Source organism: Macrotis lagotis, chromosome 3 (genome assembly GCF_037893015.1).
Source record: "Macrotis lagotis isolate mMagLag1 chromosome 3, bilby.v1.9.chrom.fasta, whole genome shotgun sequence".
Lineage (NCBI taxonomy): Eukaryota > Metazoa > Chordata > Mammalia > Peramelemorphia > Peramelidae > Macrotis > Macrotis lagotis.
This window is the reverse complement of record NC_133660.1, coordinates 59879039-59897096: the sequence shown is the minus strand read 5'-3', so window position 1 is coordinate 59897096 and position 18058 is coordinate 59879039. Positions and strand designations below refer to the sequence as shown.

General features: G+C 35.9%; 1 protein-coding gene across 4 annotated transcripts in view; it reads right to left on the bottom strand.

Moving 5' to 3' along the window:
- Positions 1-11743: 11743 nt before the first annotated feature.
- Positions 11744-18058, bottom strand: part of TBCK (TBC1 domain containing kinase) — a 198528-nt gene continuing 192213 nt past the window's right edge. For 2 of the 4 annotated variants that reach the window (XM_074228751.1, XM_074228750.1), the window contains one exon: positions 11744-12821. In XM_074228751.1, the coding sequence (XP_074084852.1) occupies positions 12610-12821 (212 nt within the window). In that variant the 3' untranslated portion in view covers positions 11744-12609. The remainder of the gene's footprint in view (positions 12822-18058) is intronic. The other 2 variants (XM_074228748.1, XM_074228749.1) reach the window with 1 other exon arrangement.

The window sequence follows — 18058 nt, the reverse complement described above, 5'->3', positions numbered from 1 at the left end:
CAGACAAAATTAAAATGTCATTGGGAAATATTTAACCAAATAAATTGAAATGCAATGGAATATAATGTTAATTTGTGGTTTTGGTTTTCTAAATTAATGGGTGGCAGAGATCTGTTTCTATTTGAATTTTACACCAACTGAACTACAGTTATTGAATTAGACAGCTCAGTAACAAGTACTTAAACACACACACACACACACACACACACACACACACAAACACAAACACATCTTAAATTGCATCTACTGAAGGCCATAACTGATACCTCTTATGACATGGAGATGGTATGGCTTCTCAAAAACTATCCTCATGACCAACTTAAGATCTGGCAATTCAACAGAATTTGAAAGGTGTTGAATATTGCTTAGGTTCTACGTGACAAGCTTAGAGCATTATATCACTGTCCCATATTTCATTATTGTTGGAAAGTGTGAAGGGGCAAGAAGGTGTTCAGAAGAAAAATGGCTCACTTTCTTTCCATCATTCCTTTCATCTGTCCAATTTGGGTCTTATTTCTATTCCCATTATCTTACAAGGAAGTTGTGAAAATAAGCAAATGCTGATAAGTGACATGATTTATATTTATAAACATTATTTCATTCAAATCTCACAAACAATTTTGTGAGTCAAGTACTGTTATTATCTTTTTACAGATGAGCAATTTGAGGTTTACAAAGGTGAGATGACTTGCAAAAAAAGTCACATAACTAGTGAGTGAGGTAGTATTTGAATTTGGGATTTTCTAACTCCAATTTCAGGCCTTGATCTCCTCTCTCAAAGGAAAACAGGGGAACTGGGCTCATGATTTCTACTTTCTTCTAGGGAGAAATCAAAGCCTCCTTTGTCAAGAGTTAGGTAAGATTCCAGAAAAATCTGCTCCTAACCTCTTATGAATTGCCTTTACATACCATGTGTGAACATATACGTCTTACACAGGCAGCCCAAACTCCTATAGCCATTTATTGAACTCTTTGGGAGTCTTAACTGCTTCCTCATCAGTCTAAAAGAGAGGGTGTAGCTTTCAAAAAATCTAACTTAAAACCTAAAAGGTACATTTCCTTTGGAAGAAATCTAGCTCATGATGTTGAAGATGTAGGTTGGGAGAATGTTGAGTAAAAATATATGGTCTCTTATCGAAGGAAAGTTATTTTAGTGACTCCTTATGGGTTAGGATCAGAAAGACTATATGATTATTAAAATAATATTATAACAAAGCACAATTAGAATATAGTCAACCCCAGTCTCCGACTCACCCCCCCTTATCCTTATTCTTAGAATTGGGTCAAAAGGAATTTAAATTATACACCTTCTCTTACACCATGTTGGGATCTGTGCTAAGATTAAAGTCTAGGTTAAACTACTTTGCAACATTGTCTGTGATGCACTAGTTATAATGGGACTCCAGGGATAGTAATTATGTGTATTTAACAAGCAGAAAATATTTACTGAGTTCCCATTATGCAAAAAAGCATATTTCACTTGTACTACCTTCCTGAATGAAAAATTTGTTCTAGAACAGCCCTATCTGGATAAGAGCCCATTATTTCTAATTGGTCTCAGATCCCTAACTAGCAGAATATTGCTATATGTTTAACAACCAGTTCTATAAAAAAAAAAATGTTTGCAGGCAGGACAGACTTTTAAGTTTGCTTGGCATTATTAACATTTTTTTTGTCCATCACTTACCCAAGTATAGATAATCAACAAAACAACAAATTGAACCTTGATTTGTAGAGTTTGTCCATTTCTATAGATAAGTACTGATGCTAACAATTGAACAAAAAGTTGTTGAGAGAGCTGGTACTGTCCCTAACTATGCTTCATTCTGGTCATCTTCCTAACATACCTCATGGCCCTGCTCACTTTCCCTTTCTTTTTCCTGGAAAAAGTAAGTATAATTATACATATATTATAATTGCTTCTGGAAAGATGTGTTAAATAATCAAGCAACCAATATGCATTTAATTAAATGCTTTCCATATACTACTTACCACACCAAGCACTGGGAATACAAAGAAAAAGCAAAAATGGGCCCAGTCCTCTAGTAGCTTATATTCTAACGGGGAAGACAAAATCAACAAAAATATATCTAGATAAGATACATACAAAATTCAGAAGAGAAGGTCCTACATGAGGCCATGAGGCCACTTTCATGGTCATTGGACCAAATTGTTCTTGTCCACCTGTTCTACTGGAGGAAGTTTTCCTGTGCTTAGGTGAGATATGCTTCTAACTCACCAAAGGGTTTGGGAATCTGTCACTTACCCTCAATATCAGGAGTTTTCTCAAAGATCTTTCCAGCCCTAAGTTCATAGACAGGTTGATATCTGAGTAGGTGGAGAGCATTTCCACACAGATGAAGACTAGGATTCTTTAAGCACTATTGTTTAGGTCATACATTTTCTCTTTTTAAAAATAAATATATTTTATTTTATTTTTCTGTTACATGTCATTTTAAAAATTCTGAGTTCTGAATTCTATTCCTTATTCCCATTCTCTTCAACCCCTCATTCATGGAAGCAAGTTATTTGATAAGTTAAAAATGTGGATATGCAAAACATTTCCTTAATAGTCATGTTGTAAGAGGACACATAGATATTTCCTTCTGACAAAAAGAAACCTCAAGAAAAATAAAGTTAAAAAAGGATGCTTCAATGTGTATTCAGTATGTCATAAATCTCAAAGTTGACCTGTATTTTCTATTGCTTTTCTAGGTGACCAAATTATTAATGGGTTAAGTGTAGGAATTGGCACATGGGTGGCAATGGATAAAGTGCTGCATCCAGTTCAAATCTAGCCTCAGTCACTTAAGAAATGTGTGACTTTAGCCAATTTGGCCCCTTAGTATTGAAGTCTAAAAGGACTAATAGAAGTTTCTATTTAATTTTTTGCTAAGTACTCCACCTTCTTAGGACAGTTACATGGTGCAGTGGGGCCTGGAGTCTGGAAGATCTAAGTTCAAATTTAGCCTCAGACACTGACTGTGTGACCCTTGTCAATTCAGTTGACCCTGCTTGACTCAGTTTCCTCATTTATAAAATAAACTGAGGAAGGAAATGTCAAACTACTCCGGTATTTCTGCCCTGAAAACAAACTCGAAATGAGGTCAAAAAAGAGTCAGACCCACCTGAAAACGACTGAACAACAACCACAAGGAATTGGCCTCTTCTTTTGGTCTTGTTGGAGTCCCCTAAAGCTTACAAAATAGTCACACATCCCAAGCAGAAGGATTTACCACAAGGCCATTTATGCATTTTCCTTGTTAGATTCTAACTAAAATACAATGCATTTTGACAAAATTATCATTTTTGTCCTGAGATGGGGAAGAAAAAAATGAAAATAGAAGGGCCATCTCTAAGGACATTTCCAAAAAGAATTCTATCATTGCCCTTGCCAGTACTGACCTCCTTCAGTTCTTCTCTATTATAGTTATGTAATATGAATATGAATTGTTACCTGCAGAGTCAGTTTCTTCGAAGAGAGGGACCAAAGCTTTATATAAACTTTGAAGAATGGCATTCTGAACTCACTACAGGCTTAGGAATATCTATGTTATTCTGCCATTTCGTTCTGAACTCTATTATTACCTGGTGCATTGGTCTATATGGAAGGGCTGAAGCAGTTGTGTAGAAAATGAAGGCAGCTCTAACTGAGGTTCCATCTCGAACTTTACCTGAAATCATTCCAACACCTAGGTGCTCCAACTTCCAAGGTCACCTCCAGGATGGAGCATCCACAAGGTTCCTGGCTGCCCTCTTAAGCATGGACATCCATCCATAGATTGCCAGGGTCAGGCTCAGGAGGCTGCAGGGGCTTTCACCAGAAGAAAAACGTGGCCACCTCAGGGAAAGACTCTTTATCAAAGGGCAGTGGGTGTTAGAAAAATCCGTACGCAAACAAACCAGAGCAAGCGGAACTACAATATTAATTTGGGTAAAGGCTATTGGGATGGCTTTCCCTTTTATCTGTCCAAAGCTCACTGATTTTTTTCTATTTCTCATCTGGATTTCAAATCTATTTAAGAAGGTACCCTTTGTTTCCTGGACAGAAGCTGAGCGTTTTGGAACATCTTCAGAGTCCCGTAGTAGGCACTTAAGAAATGCTTGGTGACTGACTGAATCTTTGAGGGGGGCTTGGGGGTGCAGAGGGAAGAATAGAACATGTAAATAGAAAAATAAATGAGAAAGAGGAGAGAGAAAATAACTCTAAGGATCAGGAAAGACCCAATTAGGATGCCAGATGTTCATTAAAAGCTCAACAACTTTTAATGAATTCTGAACGATCCTATCCAAACTTATTTCCACACTTGTTTGGGAGTCTAAAGAAGGGGGGGGGGCTGTGAGAAGAACCCTGGACAAGAAGAATGGCAGACCTGAGTTTGAATCCAGCCTCAGATCTGACCCTGGACATTTAACCTCTGCTTCCCAAAGTCTCCTCATCTGTATAATGGGATTACTAAGTCCCCCCTGCCAGCTTCCTTGTGTGGATCCAGTGGGATAGCTGTAAAATACTATATGAATGATAGCTATTATTATTGTTAAACAAATGGGATAGAAATGATAATCCAATGTTCAGCTAAATATATGCAGACACACTCAAGGCAACCACCCTTCTTGGACAGTGATCTTAATCTCATCACAACTAAGGAGCTGGGACAAAGAGAAGGGGGATATGGAATCCCCATCCAAGTGGATTGAGGGCTCAGACCACTTGACTCTGACCCACTTTTTCCTCAACACATACTTCACTGTTTAAGGACCTGGTCAAAGGACAGGAGATTCTGCTGCCTTTTAAAGGAAAGCCAGGGTCTGGGTTGGCACAGTTTCACAAATGCCTCGGCTGTTCCTCGGTGGCGATAAGGTACAGCTAGGCACCTCGCTCAAAGAATCCTAAGAATTTCCCACCCTTCCCACAATCAGATGGCCAAGCACTTAATTTTCATACCCACTCTCCTGCCAAGAGCTCCCTTGGACTCAGGAGCTTTTATCAGAACAGGCAGAGGCACACTGTAAGAATGAGTACAGCTGTGCCTTGGGAAATAACTGATGCCAGAATAAGAAACAACAACACTTGACCCAGTCATGCTTCATGCTGATGCACATCTCCAAATATGGCATTACTGAAAAATAAAACAAAGCTCAGGAACCAACCCAACAACGAGTTTCAGTTCCCCCACCCCAAACAGAAAAAGTAGAATAGAAGAAAAACAGGGAAGCCCCACCCCATATATATATATATATATATGTATATATGTATATATATACATATATATATACACATACACACACATTAAAAACATAAGTGTGTTCAAATGATTAGTGCATGTTATATAAACACAATATTTGCATAAATGTCCACACAAGGGGATGTTACTTCTAAATATGGCAGTATTCAAAAAATAAAACAAATCAACTCAACAATGAATTTTGGTTTTTCATTCCAGAATAACAAGGGATAGAAGGAAAAGAGATGTATATCTGTGTATGTATACAGATACACACACACATATGGAACTAGTATGTTTGTATGTACCTGTGATTACAACAGAGGTAGATTAATATCTACCTATTGATGCTACAGAAACATCAGTGGAGGACTATGTAGACAGAAAAGAAGGCTTCCAAAACTCTGTTATTTTATGATTATAGAATCAGAATTTTTAAACTGGAAAGGGCTTTCAAGGATATCTAATCTAGGCCCTTCCATCCTTTAGACTGATTTACAAATGGATTTATGTCAGTTTTCAAATGGAGTGAATGGTCACCTACCCAACCCTTGGTGGTGATCAAGGGCAAGCTTGAATAGGGTTCATTTGGTGGTGGAAGATGAGAAAGAACATATACCTTGTAGCTTCATATCTGAACTAATCATTCTCTTTAACAAGAAATAAAACTCTGTTGTTTTTAAACCGTTGAAGGACTGCAAGTGTAGGCAGTGCTTTCTAAATTTGGGAGCCCTTATAAAAAGTTTTCGTTGCCTGACCAGTCAGGGCTTCAGAACACACACCTGCCTTGCAATATGTTTTCAATCTAATGGTTTCCTTTGTACATAAGGGGTCCTTAGGACATCCATTCATTCATTAATTCAAACATTAAGTACTTCCATGTGTAAACACATCACACATCAAAAGCTTACTTCAAAAGCCATCTAACAATTGGTTTTGGAAATAAAGGAAAATGTAAGAATAATTTATAACTCTTCCAGAACTACCCAACATTATTTTAATACACAATCCAACAAAGAAAACAGCAGCCAAAGGTGGTGATGATGATGATTATGATGATGATGATAATAATAATAATAATCATAATAAATAGCAGCTGGCATTCATATAGAGCTTTAAAACTTGCATTGTACTTTACAACTTACAACTGCTTCATAAAGTCAATACTGTCATTACCTCCATTTTACAGGGGATTTTGGAAGGAACCAAAAGGTAGAGAACCAAAGTCAAACTAAACATAATTTATCAATTTCAGGACTATTATCAAGAGAACCTTAGGAACCCTAGGTTCATTGTGGCACTAATATTTACTGTGTGACCCTAACTCTTCTAAACTCTCTGATGAAGACTTTTAAACTCTTTGTATGACAGTCTCCTCATTAAACTCCTCTTTCTCCATACTTTTTTTTGGTCAACATCTCTGATTTAATGGGCATAATGAACCACCCAGCCCTGCCCCCCCCAGCACAGAGACTCCCTCTATCGGTGCTTATCAGAAACCTATGGTCTTAGAATGCTGAGTTTAAGGGATTTTACATCAGAGCCTGTGTCACAGGTGCTAGAGGCAGGATTTGATTCTGAGCACTCTTGATCCTGCCCTGTCACATCATCTCTAAAATACCATAGTTTCACTCCCTACCTTAGAGAACTAGTGGACACTGTGACTAAATGTGACCTTTTGAAGTTAGGTCTATATTATATGTTCTTACATTGGACAGGTATCATTTACTAGTGACTAATTTTACTTTCTAGTCTATTAAAGAGTTAATATTCCCTTCTCCCAAAAAAAGAGTTTATAACCTATTAAAAATGTAGTTTACTGGGATTTCAACTCCCTCTTTAATTTTTATGGGCAGAAATGCCCCAGCTTTAGGAAAATTTTAAGAGAAGCCAAAGTTTATATAATATTAGAATGAGAGATAAATGCTTGCAGAGAGATGTGAAACATTTATGATTTTGTAAAGTGGATACTTCTCTATTTCCTTTAGGAACAAATGATCAAAATGAACAAATAAGAGGAAGGGATACATTTGGAAATAAAATAAAAGCAAAACTTATCAATAAGATTTCAAGAATAGTACACATTCTCAATTTAAATATAAGTTCAAAAACATTTTTAAGTCAAATTTATTTTTATTTTTCACATTGTTATTTTGCTTCATTAAAGTAAATAAATTTAGTAAATAAAGTCAACTTAAGTATATAATTAAGAACGTATAATAGAGAGATGTGCAATTTATACTGAAATTGAAAAGTATAATTCTTCTGAAGATCTATTTGGATGGTAATGTTTCACAATGTCTTCTTGTATAGTGAGTCAATTTCATAGGTTTTTACAGAGTTTAGAATAAAATACTGTATAATACCACTACAGTAGTTTTCCATTCAATGATTTTTTTTGTTCACATATCTTAAAGGAAACTTACTGATGATGCCTATAATTCTTACTGCATTTCTTAAAAATTCTTCTTAAGAAGTTTCTCTGTCACCCCTGCATCAACTCTGACTTGGATGACTGAAGAAAAACACTATTGTAATCAATAAAGCCAGGTCTTTTGAATGCCCTCCACCCCTTGCTTCCCTAGCATATAAAGTTGGGTGGCTTACTGAGTTGCTTTAACTTCCTCTTTGGGCAGGGCTGCGGAGGTGGTGCTGGGGAGGGATGGACTGGAATGCTGTAACAACTATGGCAAGCTAATGGGGGAGGAAAAGGAATTTATTTTTCTATGATGAATCTCCATTCTCCTTGACCTTGCAAGAGTAGGATGAAGCTCATTTCTCTAACTAGATTCTTTATTTTTTTAAACTTTCACCTAGAATTGCAATTAAGTCTACTTTAATTGTTTCTAAACTATAAGAAATTTAAGGAAAGTTGTTTTGAGACCTAATGGTATTGGGACAGAAGCACAAAGAAAGTATGGCTTTAGATACAAGCTTCAAGGTATTCAACAAAGCTTCTGTTCCAATTCACCTATAACAATTAGGTGAACAATCACAGAAAACAAGTCTGTGTCTTCATTTGGTGTCTCATTCTACTTTTAAGAAGGTTCTAAATAAACAAAAATGTTTAAGTCCTGAGAAACCCACAAAGGTGTGATATGTATACACATACATGCATGTTCTTGTGGACCTGAGTGAACTGAGGAAAAAGCCAAACACTGAGAAGCTATGACTATGTGGATAAGTTCTGACTTTAGGTGATGCCTTTAGGTGACAAGGGAAATAGGGGCCAATCAATTTCCATGGATAGTTTTGTTGACTTTTAGGGAATTAATCCCTCTTGGAGGGAGATGGAGGAATGCTGAAAGATTTTTTAATTTTGTTATAGGTGGCATAAGAGGTGAAATCAAACAAAAACAGTAGGGAAGAAAGGAAGCGTTTATTAGATACCTTCTAGGTGCCAGATACTGGACTCAGTCCTTTATGATTATTTTCTAATCTGAGCCTGACAACCACCCTCGGATGTAGATGCTATGATAACCCCACTTTACAGTTGAGGAAACAGGTCTTATTCAGGGTCCAAGGTCCAGAGACTTATCCAGGGTCACACAGCTAATGAGTGTTAAAGCTCAAATTTGAACTCTGGTCTTCTTGAACTGAGCTTCCATTTTTCTGACAAAATCTAATATGAATGCAAAATTAGTCCTGATAAATGCTTAGTTACCCAGTCCAGAAATAAGGTGTTTTTCATTTACTTCAAGAATAGATTATATTCAGAGCAGATTTTCCAAATGAACTGTTGAAAATCATTCAGAACTTAAGGTATTCTTAGAGAACCTAGGATGGTGCTTTACACATTTGATGCTTTACACCACTGAAGAATAATTATTATATACATTTGGATGCACATTATAAATATGCACATATGAATATATTCACATATATGCATATGTATGTGCTGCCTGAGTTAGATATTTATTGATAAGAAATAAAATTGAACCCTCAAACTCTAACAGATCTGGAATCTCATCAATGTGGGTATGGCCTCCAGTGATGCTGCTAATGATTCCCTATGATTTCCCATGTGATGGGGGACTCCTGTCTGTGTGCTCCTATAAATTCCTACCAGTGGATTCACTAAATATACCATTTCCCCCCATAGATAATAAAGCTTTTTGTTTTATCCATGGACATTGTGTTTCACTTCTTCCATTTTTCCTCAAGGCGTTAACTGCACTCCCAATCTTCTATTGAGACTGTGGCTGTGGAGTTGAACCCAGTAAACATAAATATATATGGAGCCCAGCCCAGGGGCTTGTATGGGCAAGGTGAGCAGCCATTCAGGCTACAGGGGAGACAACATCCTTCTCAATATAACTTTTAATTTTTTATTTTTATTTAAGACAATGGAGTTAAGTGGCTTGCCCAAGGCCACACAGCTAGGAAATTATTAAGTGCCTGAGGTTGGATTTGAACTCAGGTCCTCCTGAATCCAGGGTCAGTGCTCTATCCACTGCGCCACCTAGCTGCCCCCTCAATATTACTTTTAAAAATGAATATATTTTTTGTGCCAGAAAATCCTATCCTTAAAGCAAATAGCTATTAATTTTGTTAAAAGTCATGTCACACATATCATAAATATAGGCTCAGTCTGCCATGGAGAGTAAAACAAAGGGGACATGATTTTCAGTGGCCTATGGCATACAAATCCCTTGGATAAGTTCTGGGTGTCTACTCAGTCCAAAGTGCTTCACTGTTTAAGGCAAGAAGTGGATGAGGGAAGCCTTGGCACCAGATGAAATAACTCTACTGGCACATTCTTTAAGAAGCTTATGATCAGAATAGTTCTAAAACAAAAAGGCAAAGGTCACTGGAAATCCAAGTCTAAATGCTATACTGGGGTGCGGGGAAGGACACTAGATAGACCTCCTCAGTCCTCTGAGGACCCTCCTTGCCCAAGGTTCGGGTTCTATGATGGGGAGCTGGCAAATCAGAAAGGAAAGGCACCAGGAGGCCCTCGATTCTGGAAGGGATGCCCCTCTCACACTGATACTGGAGCCTCAGCAACAGAAACAATACCAGCAGCAAAACCTTCCAAGGCTGGGGAGGAACCCAAGAAAACAAGGGACATACTTCGATGGCCCATGTGATTATAATTAGAAATTATTTGGAAATAAAGGATCTTTATAGGATTGGACATTCAGAGTGGGAAGCAGCCTTTAGAGATCATTTATTCTCATTAAGCCTTTGCAATTTAAAAATATTAAATGATAAAACCTCCATAACTTGGGATGTCAGTGTGATAGCCATAATCTGTAAACCACATTTAAAAACAAGTTGAATTTTTTTTTTGAGAGAATGTATGGAATTCAGTTCAACTTGACAAATATAAATGATTATGATCACTTAACCTCTCAAAAGCCTCTATTTTTCTCATCTACAGAATGAGCAAAACAACTATTGCACCACCTTCCTTATAGGGTTTGTGAAGAAGGAGATTTGTAGACCAAAAATGAAAATTACCATATAAATATGAGATGTTATCACTATGGTAATCTTACTATCTCCTGTGGCCATTTCCTGTTTGTCACAGGATCTGAAATAAGAATATACTACATTTCACTGTATAATGGAGCTTTTCTAAAGTTTAATAAATTGGCTTTTCCAAGCTTTCACTGGTTTACAGCTTTCCTACTTTCCAAGTTGTCAGAGTATATGCTATATTCTCACCTCCTTCCTTCTGTTTTCTGTTTCCCAAATAACTAACCATTTGTTTAAGCAATTATTTCTCTCACTACAAGAAAGATGTTAATTCCTAATATTAACCTATTTGCAAAAAGTAATTCAAACTTTCCAATGCATATATATTTCTAAATGTTTATTTAGTAGTCTATATTTTGATTTATTGTCACAAGCCTTTGATGTGTCAAATATTAGCTATATTTTCAAAATTACAGATTCAGTTTAGGATTCAGGCTTTCAGGAATTCTTAACCCTTTTCGAGTCTGTCAAAGACCCCTTTGGCAACCTGGTGATGCCTATGGAACTCTTATCACAATCATGATTTTAAATGTAAAAAATAAAATATATATGATTACCAAGGAAAAGAAAAGTTAGTGAAAATAAAAAATGTGATTTTTTTTTTCTCCCACCAAAGTTCATAGAGCTTCTGAAATCTATCTACATGGATAGGGTCTCTGGATCCCAGGTTAAGTACCCTTGTTCTAAGAAAGAGGAATATATATATATATATATATATATGTTCTTTTAGGGTCTCTGGATCCCAGGTTAAGAAATCCTGTTCTAAGAAAAGGGATTATGTCTGTGAACAAAATCAGGGCCATGTTTATGTGGCACTTAATAAATAAAATTTGTTGTTGTTGATAGAGGGGCATATAAGATAGTTATAATCATAGATTAATTCATTATTTGTGTATATGTTAAATAAAGGAACTCAGGAAAGAGATGGAGGCTGAATATAGAATTAATTTGTATGGTATAAATTAAGATATATATGTATAATTATATATATATATATAAAATATTAAATGTTTTCAATATGTTAAAGGAGAAAAAGAAAAATGCACCAATATACGATTTAAAAAAATTCTTCTTTTGTTTACTTTTTTAAGTTAAAGTAACTTCATTAATATGTATCTTTTCATGTGGGCAAAATGTAAGACACTTTTGTAGAACACAATTAATTACAGTATTTCTAGAAGTTTAAGACTTTTTTGGTTTTGTTTTTTTTGCAAGGCAAAGGGGTTCAGTGATTCATCCAAGGCCACACAGCTAGGTAATTATATTAAGTGTCTGAGGCCGGATTTGAGCTCAGGTACTCCTGACTCCAGGGCTGGTGCTGTATCCATTGTGCCATCTAGCTGCCCCAGTTTAAGACATTTTAAAAGATATAAAGAATTAAACTGATAGTCTTAAAAGTTATTATATAGAAAATATATTTCTTTTTAATTAAAAATAAAAATAAAAATAAAAATTTTGACTTTCACTGTTTCCTAAAACATTGGTTCAATTGTCAAGCAACATAAAGAAGCACACATTTCCAGTTTGGATTTATTCTCTGATCCTCTTTGGGGACATTCATTCTTCTAAAATTATTTCACAAGGAAGCTAACATAAATGAATTTACCAAAAGCAATGAATTTGGGGTCATAAAAACCTGAATTCAAAACCTGGTTCTGCAGCTTACTAATTATAACCTGGGGGTTTTAGCCAATCTGGATCTCAGTTTCCTTACCTGTAAAATGAAGGTGTTGGACTAAATCTCACAGGTTCATTACAGATCTAAATAGGAAAAAACTGCCCAACTGAAATAATCAGAAAATACTACTGGACAATGACCTCATCATATATAAACAAAAGAATCCAAGTGCTTTGCAAAATAGGTTTACATTATAAAGCATATAAATGATAAGGTTAACAAATTCTATGTGTGATTAGGTGAATTAAGATGCAAACATACCAGGTCTGTCTTGGGAGTATCCTGAGAGTCAACGGAGAAATAAGGCGTGGAATTCCTCACCCCATTGTTGTCAGAAGATTGTTTGGGGGGTTGGGCATGTTGTCTGTAAGTAGCACTTTTGGGAGTCCAGCAAAACAAATTGATTGATTCACGGACACAACGCTCGATGTCAATTTCTGTATAGGGAATGAAATCAAACAAAATGTAGACCTGGAATGGTAACTTTATTTAAACCAAAACATCATCACCAACTTTCTCTACCTCCTCCAAATATTAAAAACAACATCTAACAATAGGCCTGCTGTTAAAAAAGAAATTCCTGCTAATGAAGCACTGTGCCCCCAAAGGCACACTTTCTTAAAGGTTATGAAATTTTCAATAGAATTACAATAAAAAAAACCAGTTCATTAGGTAGCTAGATGGCCCATGGATAGAACATCAGATTTGCAATCAGGAAAATCTGAGTTCAAAATCCTGCTTCAGAAACATGCTAGTTGTGTGATTAGGCAAGTCACTGAACCACTATTTGTTTCCCTCATTTGTAAAATAAGGATAATAATAGTGCTTATGTTGTAGGGTTGTTGTAAGGACCAAATGAGATGATACTTATAAAGCACTTAGCACAGTGTTAACTATTAGTTTTTATTATTAGATCACACTAATAAGAGAAATGAACATTTACAACAAGTGTGACACACTCAACAAATTGGCTAAGACAATAAAAGAAGAGGTCAATGTTGGAGAGGCAATGTTTCACAGCTGAATCCATAGGATGAACAATATTGGGAGAGAGAACTTTGTGAATCAAAGCATTCAAGTCACATTTTTTTTTTGTGGCAGAAACCCCCCTCCCAAAAAAAAACCCAAAGTGGATGTTTAAAAATTAGGGAATGGCTGAATAAAGTGTATAAAATAAATAAAATAAAGTGCACAGAATGTAATGTAATGTTGTTAAGCCTTAAGAAATGAAGTATATGGGGGCAGCTAGGTGGCGCAGTGAATAGAGCACCGGCCTTGGAGTCAGGAGTACCTGGGTTCAAATCTGACCTCAGACACTTAATAATTACCTAGCCATGTGGCCTTGAGCAAGCCACTTAGCCCCATTGCCTTGAAAAATCTTAAAAAAAAAAAAGAAATGAAGTATATGAAGAATTCAGAAAAACAGAATTTTATGAAAATGTAGGGAAAAGCAAGCAAAATCAAGAAAACAATGTACATGACTGTAGTAATGTCAACATAAAACATGCTTCCCTTTTTCTTTTTGCTGTTCACTGAGTTGGCTGCTTCTACATAGCTGTGTTTGTTTGTTTTTTTAATTTACAAAGAAGGACTCATTGATATGAGTCAGAGGGAATGAATATTCAGAGATAACTCTGATGTGACAGGGACAGAGGAGTGAGATTTGATTGACTCTTCCCTGTCTCTGCTCCAAAAAGTGTAATAACTTTCTTAAAATAAAAATATAACAGAATAAAAAAGCAACGGATTAGTAAAAACACTATTAATATTAATATGATTATTTGTGATGTTGAGGAATTCATTACTATCGTCTGTTCATGCTTATATGGAAAGGTATATCTTATTGTCTCAATCAAACTCAGCCCATCCCTTTCTTTTCAAAGTTTTATATTTTGGAGGGAAGGAGATGGCCAATAGAAGGATAAGGGACATTTATTATAAGAAAATTAAAAAGTGCCAATCACATTTAAGTCTTTGTTCTCTTTCATGTTTTGGGGTTTTAGGGGTTATTATGCACATTAAATTTAGAGGTAAATATTAACTCTTGTAGGCTTTCTGTGAAAAATTTACATGATTGTGTAAATATCATTCCCATTACATAAACTGAACCTCAGAGAGATTATGTGACTTGTTTGTAGTTATTAGGGAGTGTGAGTAAAGAGTTGAATCGCCTCCTTTTAAAAAATTAATATTTTATTTTTTCACAATTACATGTAAAAACAATTTTTATAACACTTTCAAGAAATTTGCATTTCAAATCTCTCCTTCCTTCCTTTTCTTCTCTGCCTCATTGAAAATGTAAGCAATTTGTTCATGTAAGTCTTCCAGGTTTTTCTAAGAGCTTCCTCCTTATTATTTCTTATAGCACAAGCATTCATTCCATCACAATCATATAAAATAAAGTGTTCAGTCATTACCCACTCCCTTCGATTTCGAATTTTTTAAAAATTAAAAAAAAAATATAGACGCTTTTCCTTTTTTAAAAAAAATGTTTTTGGGATACAGATCTAGCAGTGGTTGAATCCAGTTTTCTAAAGTAAAATTTAGCTCCTTTCTCACTCTGTAACACTAGGAACAACTGGATGCCAAAGTCACAAGGAGATTCTTTCTATTTCTCCCTCAACCACCCAGTGAAAGTTCTCTGGCCAGTCCAGAGGTTCTGACTTTCTTAGTGTCATGAACTCCTTTGGTGGTCTAGTGAACCCCTTCTTAAAATAATGCTTTTTGGGGCGGCTAGGTGGCACAGTGGATAGAGCACCCGCCCTGGAGTCAGGAGTACCTGAGTTCAAATCCAGCCTCAAGATACTTTCTAATTACCTAGTTGTGTGGCTTTGGGCAAGCCACTTAACCCCATTGCCTTGGAAAAAAAAAAAACCTAAAAAAAATAAAATAATGCTTTTAAATATATAAAATAAAATAAGTAGGATGACAAAGGAAATGAAATTATATTATAATATGGTTAACAAAATACTTTAAAAAGATAAAATTCAGAGTGTCCAGGTTAAAACTTCTGGAGCTGGATTATTTTAACAGCCTACCAACCTCTTTCAGGTTCCTTGATTCCTTCAAAATGCAAAAACCTCTGATGTATTTGTATTCCTTATTATTATTATTCTTATTATTTCTACTTCTTCATGTAACACATCAGGAGTTTATGATACACCAAAATATAAAATATGCTTCATCAACTTGAGAAAAAAGTCTGTTATAGAAAAGCTGACACTGTCTTTGAATTTGTTTATTATTATTATTTTTTAATCTGTTGTGTTCTTTCCAGATTCATTTCGAAATGTTCTTGGAATGGAGTATTTTAATTAGTTCTCATACAAAGCATTGTGCAAAATTGTTTCTTCATTTCTTCTTTTCCTTTTACTATACTCACCATTGACTATCTTTTTCTGTAACAAATTAATTCATTTTCTAAGGCAGTCTTGTCTTGCCTGCCATGTCCCATCATCTGGCAATGAGACTAAGTGGTGGCTGACTAAAGTGTTTTCTAGGTTCTTTTAGTTCCCCTGTTCTAGCGACTGTTCTATATTAAATGGGTATGACCTGGGTCCAGGACTTATCCTGCCTTAGACATTCTCTAGTTGGATTGCCCTGGGAAAGTTATTTAACCTCTCTGTATCTCAGTTTCCTCATCTGTAAAATGGTGGTACTAAACTTTACTGTCTCCTGGGCTTGTTGTGAGAATCAAATGCAAACACTTTGCAAACCTTAAAGTGCTATATAAATGGTAGCTATTATTATTTATAAAATGTCAAATTAAAGTTAGGTAAATAGTGCTATAATTATTAATAGTAATATAGCTAATCAATGCTATTGACCATATGATTAATATTATCAATAACAGTCATTATTAATATATTTTTTACTCAACTCCAACCTATCCTACAGTACTCTACTGAGAGAAATAAAAGGATGGGAAAGTAATATATTATGTTTTCAAAATGGAGGAAAGGGAAGCAATACATACATGAACAGAATATCTGAGGGCTGAGATGCCCTTTGGGATGGCTGCATATAGAGTTACACAGTGTAAAGGTTGTTGGGATGAACACTTAGGTGAAGAGAACTGTATTGAGAGCAAAGGAGGGACATCTGCAGTTTCTGGAAGGCTCCAAGGCAATTCTTAAAAGTTGCTTCCCTAGTTTACATGTAGTTGGACCTTCTCCAGTAAGTCAGGGAGTTCCAGATGCTATCTCATTGCTGCATAATTAAGTACTTACTCATTTACCATTTACAGGAGTGCCTGGCAATGAGGGAGTTAGTGACTTTCATGGGTGGATAAATAGATCAAATCTCATTGCAACAAACACAATTAAATAAATTTTTAAAAAAGCTGCATAAGTTCTAAGCCATAAATTAGGAGTTGTAAGGGGCCTCAGAAAACATCTCATTCGACCTCCTTATTTTACAGATGAAGAAACGGGGCTTCAGAAGAGTGAAGTGCCTTAGGCAAGGCCACACAGGTAATAAGTGGCAGAAACAGGACCGCAGTCCATATGATATATGACTTCAAATCTTGTGTTTTTCCTATTACAGCATGATCTCTTTCTCTACAAGAATTATTATCCCCATTTTACAGGTGAGAGAACTGAGCCTCAGAGGCTTCATTTATGTTTCCCACTGGCACAGAGTTAATAAATATCTGAATCTGATTTGGACAGAAATCTTCTGATTCCAATTCTGTTGTTTTTCCTAATATTTTCCAATTTGTATTTGAAGAAAAAGATGAACTCAAACATCAATCTGGGAAAATTCTGTTCCAAGTTTTTAAAAAAGAAAGATTGAGCCCTCAGTTATTCATGTCCAAAGTTCACCTTGCTCATGTAGCCATACAAGGCAACCAGGTAAAATTCCTCTGCATAAATTGAGGCAATATTATTTAACTGGAAACAACAGGAATTTAATATTGATATTTCAAAGAAGTAAATCCACTAACTTTCCAGTGCATTAACCTTAACCCTGCCCTACACAAAGCTATTCTTCATGGTTACAGACACTAAACAAATTTGTTGCTTTAGCTGAAAAGGGCCAGTGAAAACCAAATCCCTTGACTTTGTATACATGTTGCTACTGACAGGGCTGCAAAGTAGCCAGTAGAAACAGTGGTGTCACTGGCCAGCTGGTCCTGATCACTGCTAAATGGGGTTGGTTTTAGTGTTCCCATCAGAAGGTGAGGATACATTGGCAGTTGAATAGGACATAGTCTTAAGAAAGGGCAGCTGGTGGCAAAGTTGGAAATCAAGTAAATGTCCTTCAATTGGGGAATGGCTTAGCAAACTGTGGTATGTGTATGTGACAGAACACTATTGTTCTATTAGAAACCAGGAGGGACGGGAATTCAGATAAGATGGAGGGATCTGCATGAACTGATGCTGAGGGAGATGAGTAGAACCAGAAAAAACACTGTACACCCTAACAGCAACATGGGGGTAATGATTAACCTTGATGGACATGCTCATTCCATCAGTGCAACAATCAGGGACAATTTGGGGCTGTCTGCAATGGAGAATAACATCTGTAGTCAAAGAAAAAACTGTGGAGTTTGAACAAAGTTTAAGGACTATTCCCTTTAATTTAGAAAAAAAACCCTCAGATATCTTATTGTCTGATCTTGTTATCTTTTAGACTTTGTTTCTTCCTTAAGGATATGATTTCTCTCTCATCA